The 22,148-nt window shown below is 56.8% G+C and overlaps 1 protein-coding gene across 2 annotated transcripts; it reads right to left on the bottom strand.

Annotated features, from left to right (window-relative positions):
- Positions 1–630: 630 nt before the first annotated feature.
- On the bottom strand, positions 631–13,033 carry LRP3 (LDL receptor related protein 3). 2 transcript variants are annotated; one of them, XM_005219055.5, is made up of 7 exons: positions 12,571–13,033; positions 10,683–10,730; positions 4,942–5,116; positions 3,427–3,641; positions 1,891–3,007; positions 1,541–1,673; positions 631–1,303 (listed from the first exon to the last, which is right to left on the bottom strand). In XM_005219055.5, the coding sequence occupies exons 1-7, from the start codon at positions 12,641–12,643 to the stop codon at positions 1,100–1,102; spliced, it is 1,965 nt and encodes a 654-aa protein (XP_005219112.1). In that variant the 5' UTR covers positions 12,644–13,033; the 3' UTR covers positions 631–1,099. The 2 variants fall into 2 exon arrangements, with proteins under 2 accessions (XP_005219112.1, XP_005219111.1); XM_005219054.5 differs by having other exon boundaries at positions 631–1,284.
- Positions 13,034–22,148: the final 9,115 nt, after the last annotated feature.

Genomic DNA, 22,148 nt, shown 5'->3' with positions numbered 1-22,148 from the left:
GGGAAACTGGGGCTTTGAGACGGGATGGCATGTGTTTGGCTGCTGTCAGTTGGTGCCTCAGCCTCTGCCCTCTGAGAAAGCATTGGGCACCATCTTCTGGGGGCCTTGGGGCCTGTAAGAGATCCCGTGAGCTTTCTCTACCCCGTGCCTACCTTCTCAGCCCGGCATCAAGCTGACTGGGCCCACACTGACCCCACAGGCATGAGGTTAGGGGCAGAAGCCTCCTGGCCCAGCTTCTCCGGGCCCTGTGCCACCAGAGCACTCACCGTGGACTAGGTCTGACGTACCCATGGCCACGTCCAGTCCAGGGACAGCTCTGGCGCCCCACAGGGTGAATGGAGGGAGAAGCCACAGGAAACATTCCGGGGAGCCCTGCCCTGGCCCTCCTTTCTTCTCTGCAAAAGGATTCCCAGAATGGAGGCAGGGGAGGCAGATGGGGACTCCCCCCAGGTATCTTGTGTACCCTGGGGCCCTGGAGAGGGGCTTACCACTCCACCCTCTTCCCGTGTTCAACCCCCGGCAAGTCCCTCTGCCCACCATGCCCACCAGAGGGGCCAGGGTGCTGACACAGGAAGCTGGCAGGGCTCCCGGGTGGGCCTCTCCATAAGAAAGAAGGACACGGAGGCGGGGTAGAAATGACTGTGTATTCCCTGGTTACAAAGCGGGGCTGTGGCGGTCATCAGCGTGTCCGGCGGGTCAGCAGACCAGCAGGGCCTCGTCGTCACTGGCCTCCAACGTTGGGGAGCAGGGTGGCGGGGGACTCCTGCAGACACCCAGTGGCTCTGATGGGTGGGGGCCGAGGGTGCTACCGGCAGTGAGGGCCGGGGGGTGAGGGTCCTGGCCCGAGCAGGACTCCTGAGGCACGTCCACAGGGGCTGGGCTGTCCACCAGAGGGTCCCTGCCAGCCTTTCTGTCCTTGTCAGCCGGCCTGGACTCCAAGGGGTCCCGCAGACCGGAGGGGGGCGGCACAGGAGGTCCCACCTCCGAGGCGTGGCTGGGGGCGCCGGGGGACCCCTCCCCTGCTGCCCCCGGGCTGCTTGTGTCCGTTAGGGGTGCCGGGGGGTCCCGGGCAGCCCCCGGTGCCGGCTGGAGGAGCCCGTCACCCAGCACCGTCTGGGAGGTGCGCGCGGCCGTCAGCAGCGGGATCTGCCCGCGCGGTGCCCGCGGCCGGTGAAACAGCCGGTTCCAGAGGCGGCCTAGGCGGCGGCGGGAGGGCCCGCGGCGGGAGGCGTGTCTGCGCATCTGTCGCCGCATGGCCGTGCGCAGGTTCTGTAGCACCGAGGCCTGGAGGGTGGGGCGGCGGCTGAGGGGGCAGAGGTCAGCACGACCCCACCCCCCGCCGAGGGGCCCCCTTGTCCCCTCCCCTGGCCTGTCACCCTGCCGAGGCCTCATCTCCCACCTCCCTCAACCCAGGACAATCCCGGCTGCACGCTGTCGCACCCGGCCCCTGGGTACCTCCCTGTACCCCGCGTTCTCTGAGGTCTGGCTGGGCGGGTCGCGGGGGCGGGGCGGGGGGCCGGTCTCACGCTCTCAGGCTCACCTGGGATGCACTGTAGACAGGAAAGTCCTCGACGGGTGGAATGAGGCCCTGTGCGATGAGCTGCCCGTAGGACGGGGGTGCCTCCCGCCGCACAAACTCAGCCTCCAGGCGTGTCATCTGGGTCTCAAAGGCCCTGAGGGCAACGGCAGAAGGGCAGCATGGCAGGCCGGCCTGGCGGGGGTGGGGGTCGCACTTCCCGCTTCCCAGGATGTGGGCCCTCCTCCCTCCATCCGGGCGTCCCGAGGGGCCCAGACCGGAGAAGCCCCGGGTGCCCACAGCTGCAGGAAGCGTGAGCTCAGGCCCTCTCTCCAGGAACACGGAGGAAGTGACGCTCCGGCCCCAGCGCCCACCTGTACTCCTGCGTGCGCAGGGAGTAGAGCTTGAAGGCACAGCCCAGGGCGATGACGAGCAGCAGCCCGCAGACCAGGCTGCCGATGAGCGCAGCGGTGATGACCTTTCGGGGCACGGCCGCCAGGCAGCCGTGCTCATCGCTGCCGTCCTGGCAGTCCTCCTGACCGTCACAGCGCCACGTCTCGAAGATGCACAGGTTGGTGCCGCAGTGGAAGGTGCCCGGCTGGCAGGAGAAGCAGTTCTTCTCGTCCGCACCGTCGGGGCAGCTCTTCTGGTTGTTGCAGCGGTCGGCGGGCGTATAGCACAGGCCGCTGCCCCCCTCGCAGGGGTATTGGTCCGGGGGACAGGCAGGGCAGCCCTGCTCGTCTCGGCCGCTGGCACAGTGCCACCAGCCGTCACAGCGCTGCGGCTCCGAGAAGCAGCCTTGCTCGCCCGGGTCCTCCGCGTCGCCCTCGCGGCTGCTCCCGCACGGCTGCTCCCACGGGAGGCAGTAGCCCTTCACCTGGTAGGTGGCATTGAAGCCGTGGCCGGCGCTGCGGGCGCGGGCGTGGTAGGCCACGGTGAGGCGGCCTTGGGCGGCCTCGAGGCTCACGGGCCGGTGGTTGCTGCGGTAGGAGAGCGTCTGCAGCAGGCGGTCCCCGCGCTCGCCCAGGCCCTCGTACACCTGCACGTAGTCGTCATAGCCCAGCCGCAGCTCCAGCTGCAGCAGCACGCGGCGCGGGTCCTGCGTGTCCACCAGCCACGTGCAGTGAAGGTCCGAGGGCCCGCGGGCCGCGCCGAACAGGTCTGGGGAGGCGAAGGAGCCGTAGAAGCTGCCCAGCCGCCGGCCACAGGCCAGGTCGGGGCAGCCGGCCTCGTCGGAGCCGTCGCCGCAGTCCTGAGTGCCGTCGCAGCGCCGCTCGGCGGGCAGGCAGCGCGTGGAGCGCGCCCCGCTGCAGGGGAAGGTGCCCCCGGGGCACAGGCTGCCTGGCGGCTCCGAGGCGGGCGCCGAGCAGTTGCCCTCATCCGAGCCATCGCCACACTCGTCCACGGTGTTGCACTGCCAAGGGCCCGGCAGGCACTTGCCGTTGTCACAGCGGAACTCGTCAGCCTGGCAGGATGCCTGGCCCAGCTTCCCTGCAGGGTGAAGTGCGTGGTGGAGACAGTCAGGGGTGCGCAGAACCACCCTCCTCGTGGGGCCTGGGGCCAGCAGCCCGCAGGAGGTCCCCCCCATCCCAGCAAGGCCTCTGCAGGGTCCAGGGAGAGGCAGGACCCAAGGAGAAGGGCGCTGGACTCTCTCCCTGACCACCTGAGGGGCAGAGACACCTCAAATGCCAGGGAATCTCAGGTCCTGACCTGAGCTGGGGTCTATAAAGTGGGGTCAGTGATCTCGAGGGGTTCCAAGGCACCCCGAGGCAGCAAGATGACCAGTTCCCGTCCCAACGCTGGGCTCCAACCGTTGGGCTACTGGGGGAGACCCTGAGGGTAGGGGGCAGATGGAGGGTGCCACCCTCACCCCCGGGGAGCCCATAGGTGCACCCTGCCATTGGTGTTACCTCGGATGTAGGAGAGACGGAAGCCCTGGGCCTGGCCAGAACTGGAGGTGTCGGAGTGGAAGAAGATCCAGACGTGGTCCCGGGCAGAGATGAAGGCGGGCGGGATGGCAGATCCACAGAGCCGGAAGGCCTCCTGGCGGGGCGGGGCTGCGGGGCCCAGCATGAGCCAGTCCAGGGAGCACTGGTGGGACTCCTCCACGTCAAAGTTTCGGAAGCTGCAGGGGGTAGGGAGGACCTCAGACGTGAGTGGGTGGCCAGAGACCAGCAGGTCATGCTTAAACTCACAGCAAGGACGGCCAGCCCCAGCATCCTCTCCTCCACTCCCAGCCACTCAGCAGGCCCCCAGGGGTCCGAGAGTGGCTCCATGAAGAATCAGGACAACGTGGACAACTAGGAACATGTCAGCCCCCTTGCAGTTCTGTGAAGGCCTCCTCTTGTGCCTCTCCACCCTCCATCAGAACACACACGGTGCCCCAACCCAAGGCCACGTGGAGGCAGAGGCAGGAGTCCCAGGGTAGGCAATTCCCTCCACGTACACTCTCCCCTGAAGGACAAGGTCCAAGGGTCCAGATCCCCCTATGCTGGCTTTGCTTCAACAACCCTGGCAAGAATCCCAGGCCAGGGCACTGAGGGGGCCTGTGTGCACAGGGCAGGCCTGGGCCGGGGGACAGCTCATCCCCTGGGGAGAAGCAGTGGCCCGGGCTGTGGATGAGCAGGGCCGAGGAGTACTCTAGAAGTGGCCAAAAAGGCTGGCGTCTTTGAAGAGATTCCCAGTGGCCACAGGGAAACAGACACAGACCCTGATGTGTTCCCATCACACCCCGGCCTTGGAGACGTGGAGTGACTGGGTCTTCCAGGCTTTGCATTTACAGGAGTGACACCCCAGCCAAACTCAAGCCTCAGTTCCACCATCTAATCTCCTCACCCCGCTTCCTTCTGCACATCCCCGAAGCTTGAGCATCCTGCTCCTCCCTCTCCTGCTGAGATGGCCCTGAGGGCCCGGGGGAAAACCTGCTCTGGGCTTAGTGCCAGCCTGGCCTCAAGCCACCCCTGCAGGACAGACAGGACACCTCTGCCACCTCACAGATGACTGGGCCATGCCCTCCAGTCCCAGGGCTCCCCTCCCTGGCAGGCCTGAGGTGATAGACAGCCTCACAAGCCCATGAAAGAGGCCCAGGTCTGGGTAGCCAGCCCCAGAGACCCACACCCACATGTTCACATGCATTTGACCCATACATGTGCACACATAGACTCACACATGTATTTGCACACCTGCACATCTCACACACATGCCCTCCACACCTACACACACATGTGCTCACAAACGCACATACACGTGTCATTCATACCTGCTCAGGTTGGGTGCACACACATACACAAGCACATGTGTGTTCACACACACGTACACACACATCTGGTCACTGTACTTGTCACAGATACTCACATGCACACCATCACACATGCAGTGCGTGCAGGCCCACATCGAGTCACTCTGACACCCCCGCGCACACGTACCTGATGGTGATCATGTCCCCGCGGTCGCCCTGTATGTACCAGCTGCAGTTGGTGCCCGGCGGGTAGTTGAGGGGCCAGGCTGGGCTGTAGATGACGCCGCGGCGCGCAGTGTGCCGCTCCAGCTGCCCGCTGCACGCGGCTGTCAGGAGAGGAGGCTGAGAGGCGCTGGCTTCACCTTTGGGTGGGAGGGGGCAGTGAGGGAGGGCGACACTGAGCCCCTCACCCCGTGACCTGAGCACAGGCCTTCACCAGGTAGGCTCAAGGCCAGCTAAGGTGATCATGGCCAAGGGCATGGGCGTGCCGTGAGACTTCAGGGAAGTGGTATGTATGGAGTGGGGAGAGGAGGACCCCCATGGACTCAGGACAGTCTACCCTGAGCCCCAGAGCCCAGCTCTTCTCCCCTACCCTCCACGGGGCTGGGAGCCAGCCCACCAACTCTCCTTGGCACCTCACAGGTAAGGCCTCTCGGCCTCGGGTCTCAGCTCGGTGGAGAATCCTGCAGCCCTAGGCCTGGTGACCCAGCATAAGCAGGCCCACTATGGTTCCCTGCCTGCCACCCCACCACCCCAGGGCTGGCCTAATACAGGCCTCACCCAACACATTCTTTGTGAGGACCTACTATGAGGCAAGCACAGTACCAGGCATGTTCATAAGACGGGTAAAAGTCTGGCTCTGTGGGGCTCACAGACTGGGGGAGGAGCAGACAGACAATGCAGATTCCCTGGGCAAAGTGAAGTTTATAAAACGGGCCTGAAGGGAGGGGCCGATATCCTGAGGAGGCTGGAAACACAGGCTGGGTCTGATGGCATCTTGTGTGGCATTTAGATTTTATCCTGAGTGTGAGTGGGAGGCATACCAGGAGGGGATGTCATAACCAGATGAGGAAACCAAGGTTCAGAGAGGGTCGGTGAGTTGCCCATGGCCACAGCGGGTAAGTGGCAGAGTCAGGGCCCACCCTGGTCCTCTAGTGGGCTGGGCCTCTCATTGATAAAGTGCCAACTCATTGGTAAAGTGTCAACCGTCCACTGTGTCAGTGAGCACAAGGCATCACCCTGGCCAGCACGGGTGATAAGTGCCTCTATGCCCAGCCCCGCAGGCCTCATTGTACCCACTTCATTAGTTACACATGCCCTCTGCACCCAGCCAAGCTCACCTAGCCTAAAGGTGGCAAACCCTGCCCTGGTGTGCCCTGGCCTTTGCAGGACCAAGCAAGGTCCTATACTTGGTTGCCCCTGCCCCTCATAGCCCCTCACCATACTTCCTCATCTGATCTTCACAACAGCCTGTGGCACAGGCAGGCCCATTATACAGATGGAAAAACTGAGGCCCGGGGAGACAAATAGTACTTTTCCTGAGCCCAGTGACACTACCTACCTCTTCATTCTCCCTGACCCCTGACTGTTGCCCTGCAAGCAGGATCTCTCTGCTGGCTCTCAACAAGACTCTTTGGAACCCCAAAAGACTCAGCTGCAGAAAGAAGAGTGAAAGCCCTCCGGCAGCTTCCCATGCTCCACCCGTGGAGGTCCGGGTGATCCAAGGCTGTGACCCACAGGGGGTTAACCCCCAGCAGTGGCTCACAGGAGCATCAAGGGCTGGAAGAGAAAAACCCACACCGACCCTAAAGCAAGGCTGACCACATCGGGTCGCCGTCAGAGCCTTGACAGCCCCAGGTTGGTGAGGTACCAGCCAGGGCTCCCCACATGGCACTCACCAGGGCCTGGAGGTCATCCTCCCTGAGCCTCAGCGTTCTCACAACCCAGGAGGGTAAGGACTAAACAACCGGAGTGGTGATCAGGGGCCTGAGCAACGTGTTTCCTTGGATGGGTGAGGCTTTGTGGGCTTCACAGAGATGCTGACCTGGGGACACCCTGGCAGGTGTGAGGTCAGGGCTCCTCCTCCTCCAGGATGCTGGGTGGGGGAAGAGTCCCTAGGCAGGGTTGGGAGCACAGCCTCCCCCAACATTGAGTCTCTAAAGCAAACGTTACACCCGGAGTCAGATGCTCCATCAGCCAGTGTGGGAGTCACCCCTGTCCCCTCAGCCCCCAGGACAGGCCTGAGGCAAAGCAATACCCACTGTAGCCTAGAGGTTTTCCCCACAGGATGGAGCCCTCGTGGAGGCTGGGTTTATCCCCCATATAGCCAGAGAAAGCCAGGCCTGCAGGGACCCATGTCTGACCCTCTTTCATGACATGGGTAAGCCTGTCTCTCCAGACCACCAGCCTAGTCAGGAGCAGAAAACCAGACACTGCTTCTCAACAATCCCCTGGCAACATGTTCCCCCAGACATGCCTCACCCCAAGTGCCCCTCAGATGCCCCAGACATTTCCCCATTGGGGGCAGCAATGTCACTGAGTCACTGTTAATTCTTCTGCAAGGGGGGAGTGGGCAGAGAGACCACGGGTTACTGCAGCCGTCGGCCTGGCCCATGCAGAGTGACCATGGATGGGGAGGGAGGCCGGGGTCCCTGCAGGAGCCCAAACTGGACACTGCCTGGCCATGGGCCTGGAGGGCATCACCAGCTCAGACGACCAGCCCTGGGCTTCTCTGGGACAGCAATCTCACTCCCATCCCACCGCCACCCCAGCACCCAGGCACAGGCAGGAGAAAGAGCTTCGTGAATCCAGTCCAGTTCTGGAGTCCACACTGCCAGTCGCACCCTAGGCCCAGCTTGCCCATCAGTGAAATGGAGTCAGAGGGTGCTGCTCATCTCAGGGTGGCTGGAAGATGTGGGGGAGTAGCAGTCTGGAGGCAGACGTGCGTGTGGGGTGAGGAGAGGGGACACCTATGGGAGGTGAGGGCAGAGATGGCGTGTGTGATGAGGGGTGGGCAGTGAGGGGAGCTGGGAGATACTGACGCAGGATGGAGGCTCTTGGGGGTCATTAGGGGCCGTCAGAGAAGTCTGTCTGAGCTTAACTGCAAGTGACCTGTGTTCACTTGGACAGAAGTTTTGCTCAGGTCAAGGTGGCCTGCTCAAGGGAGCAAGGGGTGACTGAGTGCTTTCAGACCAGCGTCCTTTCTTGGTCCAAAGAAATGTCAAATACTCCCGAGAGGGCATGAGCAAGCCTGAAGACACACAGCTTGCAGACCTGGTTTCCAGTGGCTGCCGGCACTCTGGACCGCCTGCCAGTGTGCTGGAGGACTGGGAGCCGGGAGCCCAGCAGAGTGCCTGGGCGGAGCTGCCAGAAGAGCAGAGAACACCCTGGAGACCCTGCCCATGCTCAGCCCCTGGGTCACAGCGGCCAAAGTCTGGGCTGCAGGGGTGAGTTATCCAACCCAGTTAGTGCCTGACAAGTTGGGGCAGGATGGCAGCTGAGAGGCAAAAGCCTGTGAGGTCCCCGGGTGGCTCAGCTGGACCCTGCGGAGGGACTGAGCCCAGTGAGGGTGGGGAAGCAGCAGGTGAGACAGTGATGACCCAGGCTCCTCACAGCAGGAATCGCACGGAAACCCTAGAAGTGCAGAGGGACGGAGCTTCGGGTGGGAGGAGACACTCTGGCAGCCAGAAGCTGGTCTCCACTTCTCTCAGCAATGCTAGAGGGTGAGAGACCAGCTCTAGGACAGCCTCAGTTCGGCATAGCCCCTGTGGCCACACAGGCTCTGTGTGCAGCTTCAGGACACCGGGGCCAGGGGCGGGGGTGGAGGGGTGCAGGCACAGACAGCTTGAACCCCGCTGGCAGTCAAACAGGAGGCTGAACCTGGATGGATTTCTCTCCGGGCTCTACAGATGGACTTTGTCCCTAGCGCATCTCTTTTCGAACCCGGGACAGACATGTTTGGAGCCACATGCCTGCCCACACACCAGCAGGGGGACTGGCCTGGGACTCACATGTGTAAGACCTGCCACCCCTTTGTCCCCTTCCCCCTGCGCCCACTCTCTACCATGGCCATGGACACCTGACCCAGGTGAGGCCAGTCTGTCTGGTCCTGGAGATTGGGGTGGGGAGACTGGGTGGTTAGCTGCAGGGGCCGTGACGTCAGGCGGGACTGAGGCTGGCTCAGCTCTGAGCAAGGCTGGGCCCTGAGCCAGCGCGGTCAGCAGCGGAGGCCAGGCTGCAGGAGCAGGAAGGAGCTGGTTGAAGGGAGAATGGAAAAGGAGGCTGAGAGTATGCATCTAAGAGATAAGCCTGGGAGAGCAGCTTGTATGAATTCTGAGCCTCCCCATCGCAGGGACAGCCCAGGAGACAGCCCACCCCACCCCACCCTTCCGCCTCCCTGAGCTGCCTCAGTGGGCTTCTGCTGCCAGCCAGGCCCTGAGCTGCTGCTGCTGCTGCTGCTGCTAAGTTGCTTCAGTCGTGTCCGACTCTGTGCGACCCCATAGACAGCAGCCCACCAGGTTTCCCTGTCCCTGGGATTCTCCAGGCAAGAACACTGGAGTGGGTTGCCATTTCCTTCTCCAATGCATGAAAATGCAAAGTGAAAGTGAAGTCACTCAGTCGTGTCCGACTCTTAGCGACCTCATGGACTGCAGCCCACCAGGCTCCTCTGTCCATGGGATTTTCCAGGCAAGAGTACTGGAGTGGGGTGCCATTGCCTTCTGCAGGCCCTGAGCAGAACTATTAATAAAAATCCCAGGTACCTCCTGCCCCACGACGCAGCTCAGGACACAGCAAACAAGCCCGCAGCCCCCAGACTCCAGCTCCCGAGGCCCTTCTCAGATGTCTCCCCTGGCACCAAGGGACCCAACCCCTGGCAGCCCCCTCAGCAAAGGGCAAATGCCCCTGATGGCCTCAGCCCTGAAGGCTCCCGCTCCTGGCGGCCTTTGCTATACTCGGCACCAGGCCCACGCATGAAGACGGCCAGCGGATGGACAGACAGGCAGGAGGCAGCCACGGAGTTCAACTGTGTTTTCTTAGATCCCGTGTGTCTATTTGGCACCTGCTTATCACAGGGCCAAACTATCAGCCAAAGTGTTTACTTTGCTGCAAACCGGTGTCCCTGAAACTGGTCTTTCCCTGGCAGACAGGCTGATGCGAGAAAGAACCCCTACAGGCTTCTTACCTAATTCACACGCCAAGACAATATTTCATCCCAGGGTCAGGTACCAGGCACAGAGAGACCACCCCCCCAGCCCAGAGCTCTTGGGGATTAGCCAAACTAGCCAGCCCTAAGATGTTTACTCTGCCCTGTCTTGCCCTTCTCACTGAAACTTCGATCAAGGCTCTGGCCAAAGCCTTCCATTCACTTCTGTCTGCCTGACTAGACCTGGTATTGTCCAAGTGACCCTAAAAGTGGCATGGCATGTCCCCTCCTCGCAAGACACGCAAGTAACAAATTCCTCCATCAGTGGCTTTGGCCTCTCTGTGTTGTTGCTCAGTGATACCTTCATAAACTAAATCCCAGGTGGAATTTTAAAGCAGGCAGGCATCTTATGGTGCCCTACGGTTCTCTGGGACCCCCACTGCCTACAGGAATCACAGTCTGCCAAGTGTGCAGGCCATGACAGTTTCCTAGCTGTATGAGGCTACCACATGCAAAAGCTGTGCTGAACACCTTACCTCACTGGCCCATTTAACCAGGCTTCATGGTTAAAGGCACCCATTTTACAGAAGAGGAAACTGAGGCTCAGAGAGGTATAAGCTTGCCCAATGCCAAAAAACTCCTTTGTGATGCATAGATGCCCAGGAATTGAGGTGGAAAAAGGCCAGGTGACCTCAGGGGTGGAGCCAGGCTCCTGAAGGTTGGTACTCAGAGGTCATTAAACCAGGAGAGCAGGGAGGAGGGAAGGGGAGAAGCATGTTACTCACCTAAGGCAGGAACGGCGCTGCTGAACCGCCCAGTGAGAACAATGTTCACTGTGGGAGACACAAAGCGGGTTCAGTGGTGTGGGGGAGGGGAGGAGAAGGGGGGCGGCTCTCGGGGCTTAAGCCTTTGGGGTGCAAAACAAGAGAGCCCAAACTCCAGGCTGCTTAAGGGTACGGCCTAGAGCACTGTTACAGGCCTGCTGGGATGGGCAGAACGAGAACCCCAGGGGATCTCAGGACTCACCCAAACACCCATAGTAGGAGAGAGCAGGGTGCAAGCCTGGCTGCACCAGGCCACTCCCACCATTCCCCACGCTTGGGAATTCTAACTCACGTGGGAGGGGGCTTGCTTGTATCTTCTCAGGCTTGGGAACCAGGGCCTTGACCATCCTTCAGGGAAAGACCTTGCTCAACCCGGGCACGGGCCCTGCTTATGAAGGGGGCTCCTACCACTGTATGGCTTCCTCCCTCTGAGGGGCCTTGCCAGCCAGCCAGGGAGGGAGGGAAGCAGTTCTGATCACCCCCATTCTACAGGCACTCACAGCTACCAGGGTTCAAGGTCCTTCTCACTGCACCATGCTGACCTTGCGAAGAGAGGCAAAGAATTTGCCTGCCACCTACCCCTTCAAGTATCCACCACCATGGTATCTGCCCTTTGCTTTCACTGAATGCTTTCCTGCAGCGATTATGGGAGCAGAAGATGTAGGCACACTCAACTTCCTGAGGTTCAGGGTGCCCCCTTCCCCAACATCAACGATGCCAAGGGAAGCAGAGAACATCTCTACAGGGGTCAGCCCTGTAGCCCAGGGGTCTGGTGAAGAAGAGAGCCAGCTGCCCCCTGGCAGGACACCCAGGCTCTGCTGGGCGGGGAGGGCCTTGGGGGAGGCCAAAGGGTCTGTGCCTTGCCTTGCACCCCAGGGGAAGCCAGGCACTCAGGAGCACGGGACCACACTGACAGATTGGGGAGTGGGCACTCTAGGGGCCATGAAGCTTACTGAGATCTGCTCACGCAGCTAAGGCAGGGGCCTGACCCCAGCTCCTAGATTCTTGGGGGCAGAGGAGAGTGCACCCTAAAGTGAACAGGCTTCTTTTTTTTACTTTGTCATTTCAGTGGCTTCAACAAACCTTCTGGGATTACAGAGCCTTCACTGACGACACCATAGGGTGTCCCCCAATGACCCCGGGCTTAGATAATGGCCTCCCTCCTTCATCATGGTAAATAAAGGAGCCATGTGGCTAGAGGATTTAACCCCTTGCTTCCCCTCTCCCGCACACAAGGCCCTGGAAAGGTGGACAGAAAAGCTCTGGCAGGGCTGGATGGGTCCCTCGGCCCTCCCCAGACACATCACCCTGGGCTGCTGAGGCCTGCCCTGCTGGGTCCGAGAAGACACAAAGGGGAGACAGGAGTCATTCTAGCAACTGCCTCCTGCCGCGCATCCTGATCCCGGCTCCGGCTGGCTCCCGCCCCCAACCCACTCCAGGCAGGAAATAGTTCCTTATTCAGGGGACTACCGGCCCCAGCCCCGCTGGCTTCGCCTTTGTCCGCAGCTCCGGAGGTCCGGATCCCCCATCGCCGCCAGGCTAAGCGCGGGGAAGTCAGAGAGAAAGCCACTGCCCGCCAATTCCAGGCGCCCGCATAGCGGGCCGCCCCGCGCGCCGCTCACCCGGGCTCCCGGACGCTATTCTGAACCCTGCTAGAGAGGCCTAAGACCCCAGCAGGCCGGGGTGTCGGGGAGCCGCAGTCTCCTCGGCCTCTGGCGGGAGCTCTCGCAGTGCCCGCCCCGGGAGCCCCAGCCGCAACCAGGAGAGGGGCGCCCCGAGTCCGACCAGGGCGCGGCGCGGAACTACGAGGCAGGGGACCGATCCCGCTGCGGCCGCGCGGCCCACTCACCCAGGCAGACGACAGCGAGCTGCGCCCGGGCGCCCGGCGCCCCCTCCGGCCCCGCGGCCGCCCGCTTCTCCATGCCGGGGCCGGCCGGCCGCCCGCGGGCGCCGCCTCCTGCCCCGCGCCTGCGGCTCCGGCTCGGGCTCCCGCTGCTGCTGCGGCTCGGATGCGGGCGGCGGCTCCGGCGGCGTCTTTGTGAGGCGGCGGTGCAGGCCCGCAGCGCGCGCGGGGCCACATTGGCCGCGGCGTCACGGGCCCCGCGGGGGCTCAGCGGCGGCCGCCAGGGAGGACCCCCGCCCGCCGCTGCCCCCGCGCCCCGGACCCCGCGGCGCGGCCGGCCTGTGCCCGGGGGCCCCCGGCGCGCCCATGCCCCGCGGCGCGCAGCCCGCCCGGCCCTGGCGCCCCCCGGCCGCCCCGCGCTGCGCCGAGCCCGCCCGGCCGGTGCCGCCGGTGGAGCGTCCGCGGGTCTGTGGGTCCCGCCGCCCGGCCCCTGGCCCGCCCGAGCCCGGAGGCCGCGCCGCGCCAGCCACGTGACACGCCCGCCGAGCCGCAGTGGCGCTGGCAGGGCGGGTGCGGGCAGCTGGGGCGGGCGGGGGGCGCGCGCCCCGCCTTGGGTGCTGGACAGCTCCACGCAGGCGGCCCCTGGCCAGTGCGCGCCCTCCCGGCAGAGCCTGGCGCTCCCAGCAGCCCTCCTCCCCGCCCAAGAATCTGTCCCTCCCGGAGCCGGCTGAGATGGGAGGGGAGGGGGGCGGTGATGGGTAGGGGGTGGCAGAGAAAGGGGCTAGAGGAGCTGCTAAGGGGACCTGAGGGCAGGACCGCGCCTGGTGGCGCAAGACTAAGGCCTGTCTTCTGTGTGAGGACCTGCCCCCCTCATTGGCCACGACCAAGCAGACCCACCACATCCCTGAGATGAATCGCTCTGCGCAGAGCGAGGCCTGTGAGGGGACACTGCTGACCAGGTGACCATTCTAAGAGGCCTCTGGAAACCCACCCCTCCCGCGGGCCCCAGAGCCCACGCAGTCATCCCAACAGGCACTGGGAAATGGAGAAAAGGCCTGTTTTCCAGCCTCTTCCATCCGGGAGTGTTGTCAACCAAGGGCCTGGGCCCAGTAGAAGCCGAAACCCTGGGGAACAGTTTGAGGAGATCACCTAAAGGGCCACCCCTCCTTTCTTGAGAACCTTGTGAAATGGGATGTCCCCAGAGCGTCCCTCCCTGTCCTGGCTGCTGGGTATAACCTTCCCTGCCTTCGTCCCCAAGCCAAGGCTCAGGATTGGTCTCCCCTTGATGTTCCCTGTTTTGCAAAGAAGGTAGAGAGAAACCAGTGTTATGTTAGTGAACATTGTAGACATTGTAATTCAACTAACTCATTTTCACAGTGCAGGCCAGCTGGATTTTAATTTTTAAAAATCTGGGGAAAAAACAACTTTTAGGTTTTCTGTCTTCCCTTGTTCTCTCTTCTAATTCTTCTGGTGATTTTTCCACAGTGGACTTCTTGGGATATGTATTAAAGGATTTAAGAATCAAATAACAGGATAAATGAGTCATTTATAGTAAAGAACACTAGCCTGCCGTAATTCGGTTTCAAAATTTCATCAGGCTGCTGACCACCCTATAATGGGTGTTTATGCTTAGCAAAAATGTTCAGCAGAGGTAGGGATAGGCAGAGTCTGCAGTTTTGTTTCCATCTGAAGATGCTTTCTGCCTCGGTATATGTTTTTCAAGCTATGTAAGGAATCCAGGGTTGACACCAGTGCCCTGGGGAGTCCTACTGGAGCTTGTGGGGAATGGAAAAATATGAGCCCCTATGTACACTTCTCAAATACAAAATATGTTTAACCAAGTGGGAAAACATGGTTAGATAAAAAGCTCCAATTTGCCCAATCTGTTCAGACTCACTGTCAACCCTCATAAACCCACAGGCCAGAGCACAGACAGCCTGGGACCCTTCAGTCAATTGGGAACAAGTCTTCCCACTGCCCAGTAGAGCAGGGTCAGAAAACAACAACCACCTAACTTTATGTAAACTTTTGATAATTTGTTCAGCACGAATTTTTCTTGCATTTATATACGTTTTTAAAAATATAACTTATCTGGAACTTCCCTGTTGGTCCAGTGGTTAAGAATTTACCTACCAATGCAGGGGATACGGATTCAATCCCTGGTCTAGGAAGATTCCACACGCCACAGAGCCACTAAGCCCATGTGCCACAACTACCGAAGCCTGAGCACCTAGATCCATGCTCTGCAACAAGAGTATGTGTGTTAGTTGCTCAGTCGTGTCTCACTCTTTCAACTCCACAAACTGTGGCCTGCCAGGCTCCTGTGTCCATGGGATTCTCCAGGCCAGAATACTGAAGTGGGTTGTCATTTCCTTCTCCCGGGGATCTTTCCAACTCAGGGATCAAACCTGAGTCTCCAGGGTCTCCTGCATTGGCAGGCAGATTCTCTACTGCTGAACCACCTGGGAGAAGACACCACAGTGAGAAGCCCACGCACAAAGACAGTAGCCCCCCATTCACTGCAACTAGAGAAAGCCCACGTGCAGCAACAAAGACCGAGCACAGTAAAAAAATAAAATAAAAAACAATAATTAATGAAATTTAGAAATATATGAAGGGAATGGCAACCCACTTCAGTATTCTTGCCTGGAGAATCCCATGGGCAGAGGTGCCTGGTGGGCTATAGTCCATGGGGTTGCAAAGAGTCAGACATGACTGAGTGACTAACACAGAAATATATGTGACTTATCTTGATTACTGGGGCTTCCCAAGTAGCATTAGTGGTAAAGAACCCACCTGCCAACGCAGGATATGTAAGGGACTAAGTTTTGATCCCTGGGTTGGAAGGGAGGAGGAAATGGCAACCCACTCCAGTATTCTTGCCTGGAGAATCCCCTGGACAGAGGAGCCTGGTAAGCTACAATACATGGGGTTGCCAAGAGCTGGACATGACTGAAGCGACTTAGCGCATACACACACATCTTGATTACTGAGTCTTCTGGCACAAACTTAGTCCCTGCCTACGCTGCTGCTCCTAAGATGCTTCAGTTGTGTCCGACTCTTCGTGACGCCATGGACTGCAGCCTACCAGGATCCTCTATCCATGGGACTCTTCAGGCAAGAACACTGGAGTGGGGTGCCATTTCCTTCTCCAATGCAGGAAAGAGAAAAGTGAAAGGGAAGCCACTCAGTCGTGTCCGACTCTTCGTGACTCCATGGACTGCAGCCTACCAGACTCCTCTGTCTGTGGGGTTTTCCAGGCAAGAGTACTGGAGTGGGCTGCCATTGCCTTCTCTGGACCCTGCCTATATGGAGACCTTGACTATCTGACATCCCTTTCCAGTTTAGTCTCCTGGTGGTCTAGCGCCCTCTAGAGGCTGCTGCCCCAGGAAGGGCCTCCCTAGGGGGCTCCAGTTGAGCCCTGGCCCAGTCTTCTCCTGTAACCCTTCTAACCACTTCTGGAGCAGTTCCTGGCAGCCTAATCTCTGCTGCAGGCCTTGACAGTCTGGTTGCAGTCACCAGGTCCCCCACAACTTTTTAACAAACATCCCACTTTGGCTTGATTGTCTCCAGGAGGCCTGTGTCCCTCACAACCAAATCTTCCAACTAGTGGAGAATTTAGTACTGGAAAGGGGTGATACAGGTAACAAACCCCAAGACCCTGCAGACCGGCTGGAGCCGATGAGGAAGCAGTGGGGCGGAGGGACCCAGGCAGGGGATCAAGGTCTTCCTGGCAGGAAGCTGACCTTCCTAGTTAGGAGGAAGGGAAGCTGCTGTTCCTTCCACATGTCTCCTGAGCTTCAGCATGTGGGCCACTGACAGCAATCTGCTCCAGGAGTGAGGTGAGGAGGGCAAGCAGAGAGAAGGAAGGGGCTTGGAGGCGTCCCACATAAATCCCCTTCTGGAACAACCTCCTCACCAAATGCAGGCACAACTCAAGCCCGCTCTTACCCAATGGTTGCTGGACCCTATGTAGAGGACGCCAAGTTGGCTGGTAATGGTCTTTCTCAATCTCACACAGTGAGCATCGTTTTGAGGAGCAAAGGCCAAATGTGGCTTTGGCAGGTCAAACTGAAACAAGGGCTTATGATCACTGGGTCCAGGTCTACTGCAAGTGCCTTCCAGGGTGGGGGGCAAGCTCTCCATTTTCCAGACACTTCCAAATCTGCCGTCTGCACCTTCGCTATTGTGTCCCTCTTGGTTCATGGTGGCATCATTTGCTGAATTAATAATTTCTACTCCAATCCCCCTAGAGCCATCCATCACTAAGTCCCGATAGCTCAACCCCACAATGTGGGTATCTCAAATCAAATCTACCCACTTCTCTTCATTACCACAGCCAGCTCCCTGGTCCCAGCCACCACCTCCTCTCTCTTGGGCCTCCTACATGGTCCCCTGCCTCCCAGTTAACAGCTCACATTTTTAACATGCAAAGTGAATCATGCTTCCTACAGAAAATGCACCAGGGCAGACTTTGAAGTTTTTAACCTGAGCTTTGTGATCCTGTGGGACTAACCCTGCCTACCAACCTCTCCAAGCCCCCCTCTCCACCCAACTCGTTCTGGCCCCAGAATGTTTCCACCTTAGCCAGAGCTAAGATCTACGTTTCCTTCTTGGCCAGAAGAGCAGTCAAGAAGCAGAGGAGGAGAGCGTTTGGAGAGATGTTCTTAGCCCTGTGAGCGGCCCCTCCAGCGTGTGGAGGTAACTGTTGCTACATGTCCAGGGCCACCTTGGAGAGAAGCGCTCCAAGCCCCTGAGGATGGCCACTCACTGGAGCCAGTGGTGGGAGGGCTGTTCTGTCTGCATTTAAGTCTCTCTTTGGGCAGAAACAACCCTTGAATGCTTTATAAGATCCCTCTGGGACCCAGCAGAGAAGCCTCACAAGACCGTGCTTTCTCTATTTTGCTATTTCTTCGCTATTTTGCTCTCATATACATCAAAGTCCGTGTTTCTCAAATGATATTTTAAAATCTCAGCCTTTTAGGTAGAAACTAACAGGAAAACGTGCAACTATGGGACTTCTGAATGGCAGCTAATGTTGTACAGCTTGAATATAAGCTGGTAGAAGGACAGGAAAGAAGCAAGAAGAGAAAGAATAGCCTCAGAGAAAGAGAGTTAAGGTTTATTTGCCTTAGAAGTACTAGAAATATCAAAACCACAATGAGACACCACTTTATATCCATTAAGATGGCTATTATAAAAAAAAGAAAGAAAGAAAGAAAGAAAATATCAAGTGTTGGCAGGCATGCGGAGAAGTTAGAACACTTGTGCATTTCTGATGGGAATGTAAAATGGTACAGCTGCTGTGGGAAACAGTTTGGCAGTTTCTCAAAAGGTTAAATATAGAACCACCATATGATCCAGCTATTCCACTTCTGAGTATGCACCCAAAAGAATTGAAAGCAGGAACTCCAGGAAATGTTTGTACACTCATGTTCGTGGAAGCATTATTCACAATAACCGACAAGCAGAAGCAACTCAGGGGAAGTGAAAGTGTTAGTCCCTCAGTCTAACGACTGAGGTGGCCACCACGACTCTTGGGGACCCCCCCGACTGTAGCCCACCAGGCTCCTCTGTCCATGGAATTCTCCAGGCAAGAATACTGGAGTGGGCAGCTTTTCCCTTCTCCTGGGGATCTTCCCAACCCAGGGATGAAACCCAGGTCTCCTGCATTGCAGGCTGGTTCTTTACCATCTGAGCCACCAGGGAAGCCCAGAAACAACAGAAGTGCCCATTAATAAATGAATGGATAAGTAAAGTGTAATATAGAGTTATAGGCATAGACATAATGCTATTCAGTGAACAAGGAAGGATGTTCTGATCCATGCTTCAACATGGATGAACCTTGAGAACATTCTGCTAAGTGAAACCAGCCATTCACAAAAGGACAAATAGTGTGTGATTCCACTTACATGAGGGACATAGAGCCATCAAATTCACAGAGACAGGAAGTAGAAAGGTCGTTGCTAGGGACTCGGGGAGGAGGAACCAACAGGGATTCATTGATGAACAAGAGTTTCCCTTTGGGAAAATGAAAGTTCTGGAGATGGAGAGTGGTGATGGTTATACAACAACATGACTGTACTTAATGCCACTGAACTGTGCACTTAAAAGTGCTTAAAACGGTAAATTTTGTGTAATAGGCATTTGACCACAAATAAAAAATACTGAAAATAAGGACTTGCCCAGTGTTCCAGTGGCTAAGACGCCATGCTCCCAATGCTGGGGACCTGGGTTCAATTCCTGGTCAGAGAACTAGATCTCACATGCCACAAGTAAGAGTTTGCATGCTACAACTTAAAAAAAAAAAACAACCCTGCATGCCACAATGAAGACCGAGGGTCCTTCGTACCACAGCTAAGAACTGGCATAGCCAGATAAATAAATAGGTACTTTTTAAAGTACTAAAACTGGCAAAATTCCAAGTTGTGACAACATTTCCACCTGGACTCCGTGGGGTGAGGTGGCCAGCCTAAGTGGCTGCTCTGGATTTAATGTGTTTCCCAGCATCCCTACCCTCCCAGAACCTCACAAAGCGCAGAGCAGAGCCCTGCTCCACCCTGTGCAGCCCAGGGACCCCGCCTGCCGCATCTGCAGGCACACTGGCAATGGGCTCAGTGCAGCAAAGTGCATCTACCTAGACACTCTCCAGGCCGCCGCTGGTTCTTCCAACTTTAATAGACCTGCAGCAGTAAAATAATTTTACCTTCAGTATTGAACAGTAATTTTCAAATTATAGGCCTGGAACAGTGATAGTATGCTATAAAAGCCCCATTCAAAAAAAAAAAAAAGGCTTTTTACTGCAATAAAAATGTTAGTGCCAGGTCATCCCCTTGGTTTACATAACCCTCTCCACAGTAATTTTGAATAAGGAGTGCAGTTTCAATTTTCAATCAAAAAGCTCCCCCTCCGCCTTGCTGAACCACTCAGAAGTACCCTGAAACAGTAATCATTTTGTATATTGATTTGGGGGGGGAATCAATCCAATTCAGTCCACCTCACTAAATTATTAATGGAGCAAAGTACATCAGAACCCCGAGGTGAGTAAACAGGTACTGTTTGTTCTTTAACTTCATTGCTGCCGCGGGAATGAAGGTGATAGTTTGAAAGCCTGAGTCCAGAGGGAGCTGTATAGCTCTGGGAAACCCAAGGGCAGAGGGAGAGACGAGGAAAGCCGTGGGGACAAGCCCTCACGAGCCCAAGTGTCTCCTTCACGGTTCAAATCAAGAGAGTGGAGACTCAGCTCCCCCCCAGCATGCGTGCGAGATGAAGGCAGCCTGTTGAAGGGTCCCAGGTGGCTCCTAGGGAGGCCACTTTTCCCTATTGAGTTCAAAGGACTCCTGGGGGACAATGGGGAGCCTACTGCTGTGCTGCTCACTCACCCAGGCTAGAAGACCCCTCCTCTACCGTGGTGGATTGTGAGCCTTTATTATGGACTTAGTAGTTGTATTTAAGTCAGCTCATTCTAAAATGAGAAATATACTTAAGTGTTTCTGCTTCAGAAAGAAATCTTACATCATTACCCTGAACATAAATCCAGATCTCTAGCCATAACTTAGGAACTATGATCTATGATCCAAACAAAACATTGCACTTTTTTTTTTTTTTTTGCCTACATCCCTGTTTTCACCACCGAGAACAGTTAGGAAGTAATCTAGAGAACTGAAGGTGCACTAGCTTCAGGACTTCCCTGGTTGTCCAGCGATAAAGACTTCACCTTCCAGAGCAGGAGGTGTGAGTTAGATCCCTGGTTGGGGAGCTGAGATCCCACATACCTTGTGCAAAAAAAAACCCAAAAAAACTAAAACATAAAACAGAAGCCATCTTGTAACAAATTCAATAAAGACTTTAAAAATGATCCACATTAAAAAAAAAAACTTTTAAAAAAGACATACTACCTTCAAAGCAAAGATTTTCTCTTCAATCAAACGAGAAACACTGGAGAAGAACTGAAGAGAGAGGAGTATCCTAGCATTGTGGTTCAGTAGTATTTATGGCCTTTGGACAGCAAGGAGATCAAACCAGTCAGTCATAAAGGAAATCAACCCTGAACATTCCTTGGAAGGGCTGATGTGGAAGCTGAAGCTACAATACTTTGGCCACCTGATGTGAAGAGCTCACTCATTAGAAAAGACCCTGATGCTGGGAAAGATTGAGGGCAGGAGGAGAAGGGGGTCATAGAGGATGAGATGGCTGGATGGCATCACTGACTCAATGGACTTGAGTTTGAGCGAGCTCTAGGAGACAGTGAAGGACAGGGAAGCCTGGCATGCCACAGTCCTTGGGGTCGCAAAGCATGGGACACGACTGAGCAACTGAACAACAGGTATTTATGGCAGGATGCAACGGCTCTGATTAGGATCATCCCAGTTACACTAGAAGTCACCCCATGCATCCCACATCCCACAAGCAGGAAGATGGACATGATTAAGCACAGAAGTTTTGGAGTCAACCTGCGGAGAATTCAACCTGTCTCCCCATGGACTCCCCACGTGAGCAGGTGTAACTGCTATGAATCTTGGTTTCCTCCTCTATGAATACGACCACAACAATACCTACTTTTCTAGATCATGGTAAGAGCTCAAAGCATTAATACCTCTCAGGCACTCACAACAGTGCCCAGCACAGAGTAAGCACTCAGTAAATATTAATATTAGTCATTATCCAGCTGCAACTCCCTTCAGAAAAACTCCTGTTCAGTTTTCAGAACCCAGGCCAACGATCCTCTGTCCATCTTCCCAGAGGAAGATAAAACTCCCTCCCACCTCACTGCTTTTTCTGTATCTTAAACAGGATTCTCAGAGAAGGTAATGGCACCCCACTCCAGTACTCTTGCCTGGAAAATCCCATGGACGGGGGAGCCTGGTGGGCTGCCATCCATGGGGTCGCACAGAGTCGGACATGACTGAAGCGACTTAGCAGCAGCAGCAGCAGTAAACAGGGTTCTGGGACTGAGCACATCCTCCTCTTGTAATTTACAAGCTTATTTTCATGGCTATCTGTGTCCTCAGGCTGTTAGTTCCTTCCTAGAGATGTTAACTACCCTTTATATCCTAATCATCCAGGGCAATTCTGCCCACACCTACCTAGTAGGTGATTAGCAGGTGTTGACTGACTTGGGTTGAAGCAAGTGACAGCCTGGCTCGGGCTGCCTGCAGAAATACTGTCTTTCATCATGTCTCCAATCTTTCATTCCATAAATCCATCCCACCCCCCAGAGGAAAGGAGCCCACCCAGCATTCCCTTGGAATTAGCCATCACTTCAAGAGAATCCTGCCCCATCCCATTCTCCATCACTAACCCAGCCTGAGTCTGGTATACATATTTACTCTTCATTTTTATACTTTCACTACATGGTATATACCCATGACCAATGTATCATATTGGGGTTTTTTCTGAGTTCTTTTTTTAACTGGAATATAATTGCTTTACAATGTTGTGTTAGCTTCTGCTGTACAACAGTGTGAATCAGTCACGTGTATGCATATATCCGCTCCCTGCTGAGCTTCCCTCGCACCCCCACATCCCACATCCCACACTCTAGGTCATCACAGAGCACCGAGCTGAGCTCCCTCCACTATACA

Source organism: Bos taurus, chromosome 18 (genome assembly GCF_002263795.3).
Source record: "Bos taurus isolate L1 Dominette 01449 registration number 42190680 breed Hereford chromosome 18, ARS-UCD2.0, whole genome shotgun sequence".
NCBI lineage: Eukaryota > Metazoa > Chordata > Mammalia > Artiodactyla > Bovidae > Bos > Bos taurus.
Note: the sequence above shows the minus strand (reverse complement) of the source record. Positions and strands in the feature narration are given on the sequence as shown.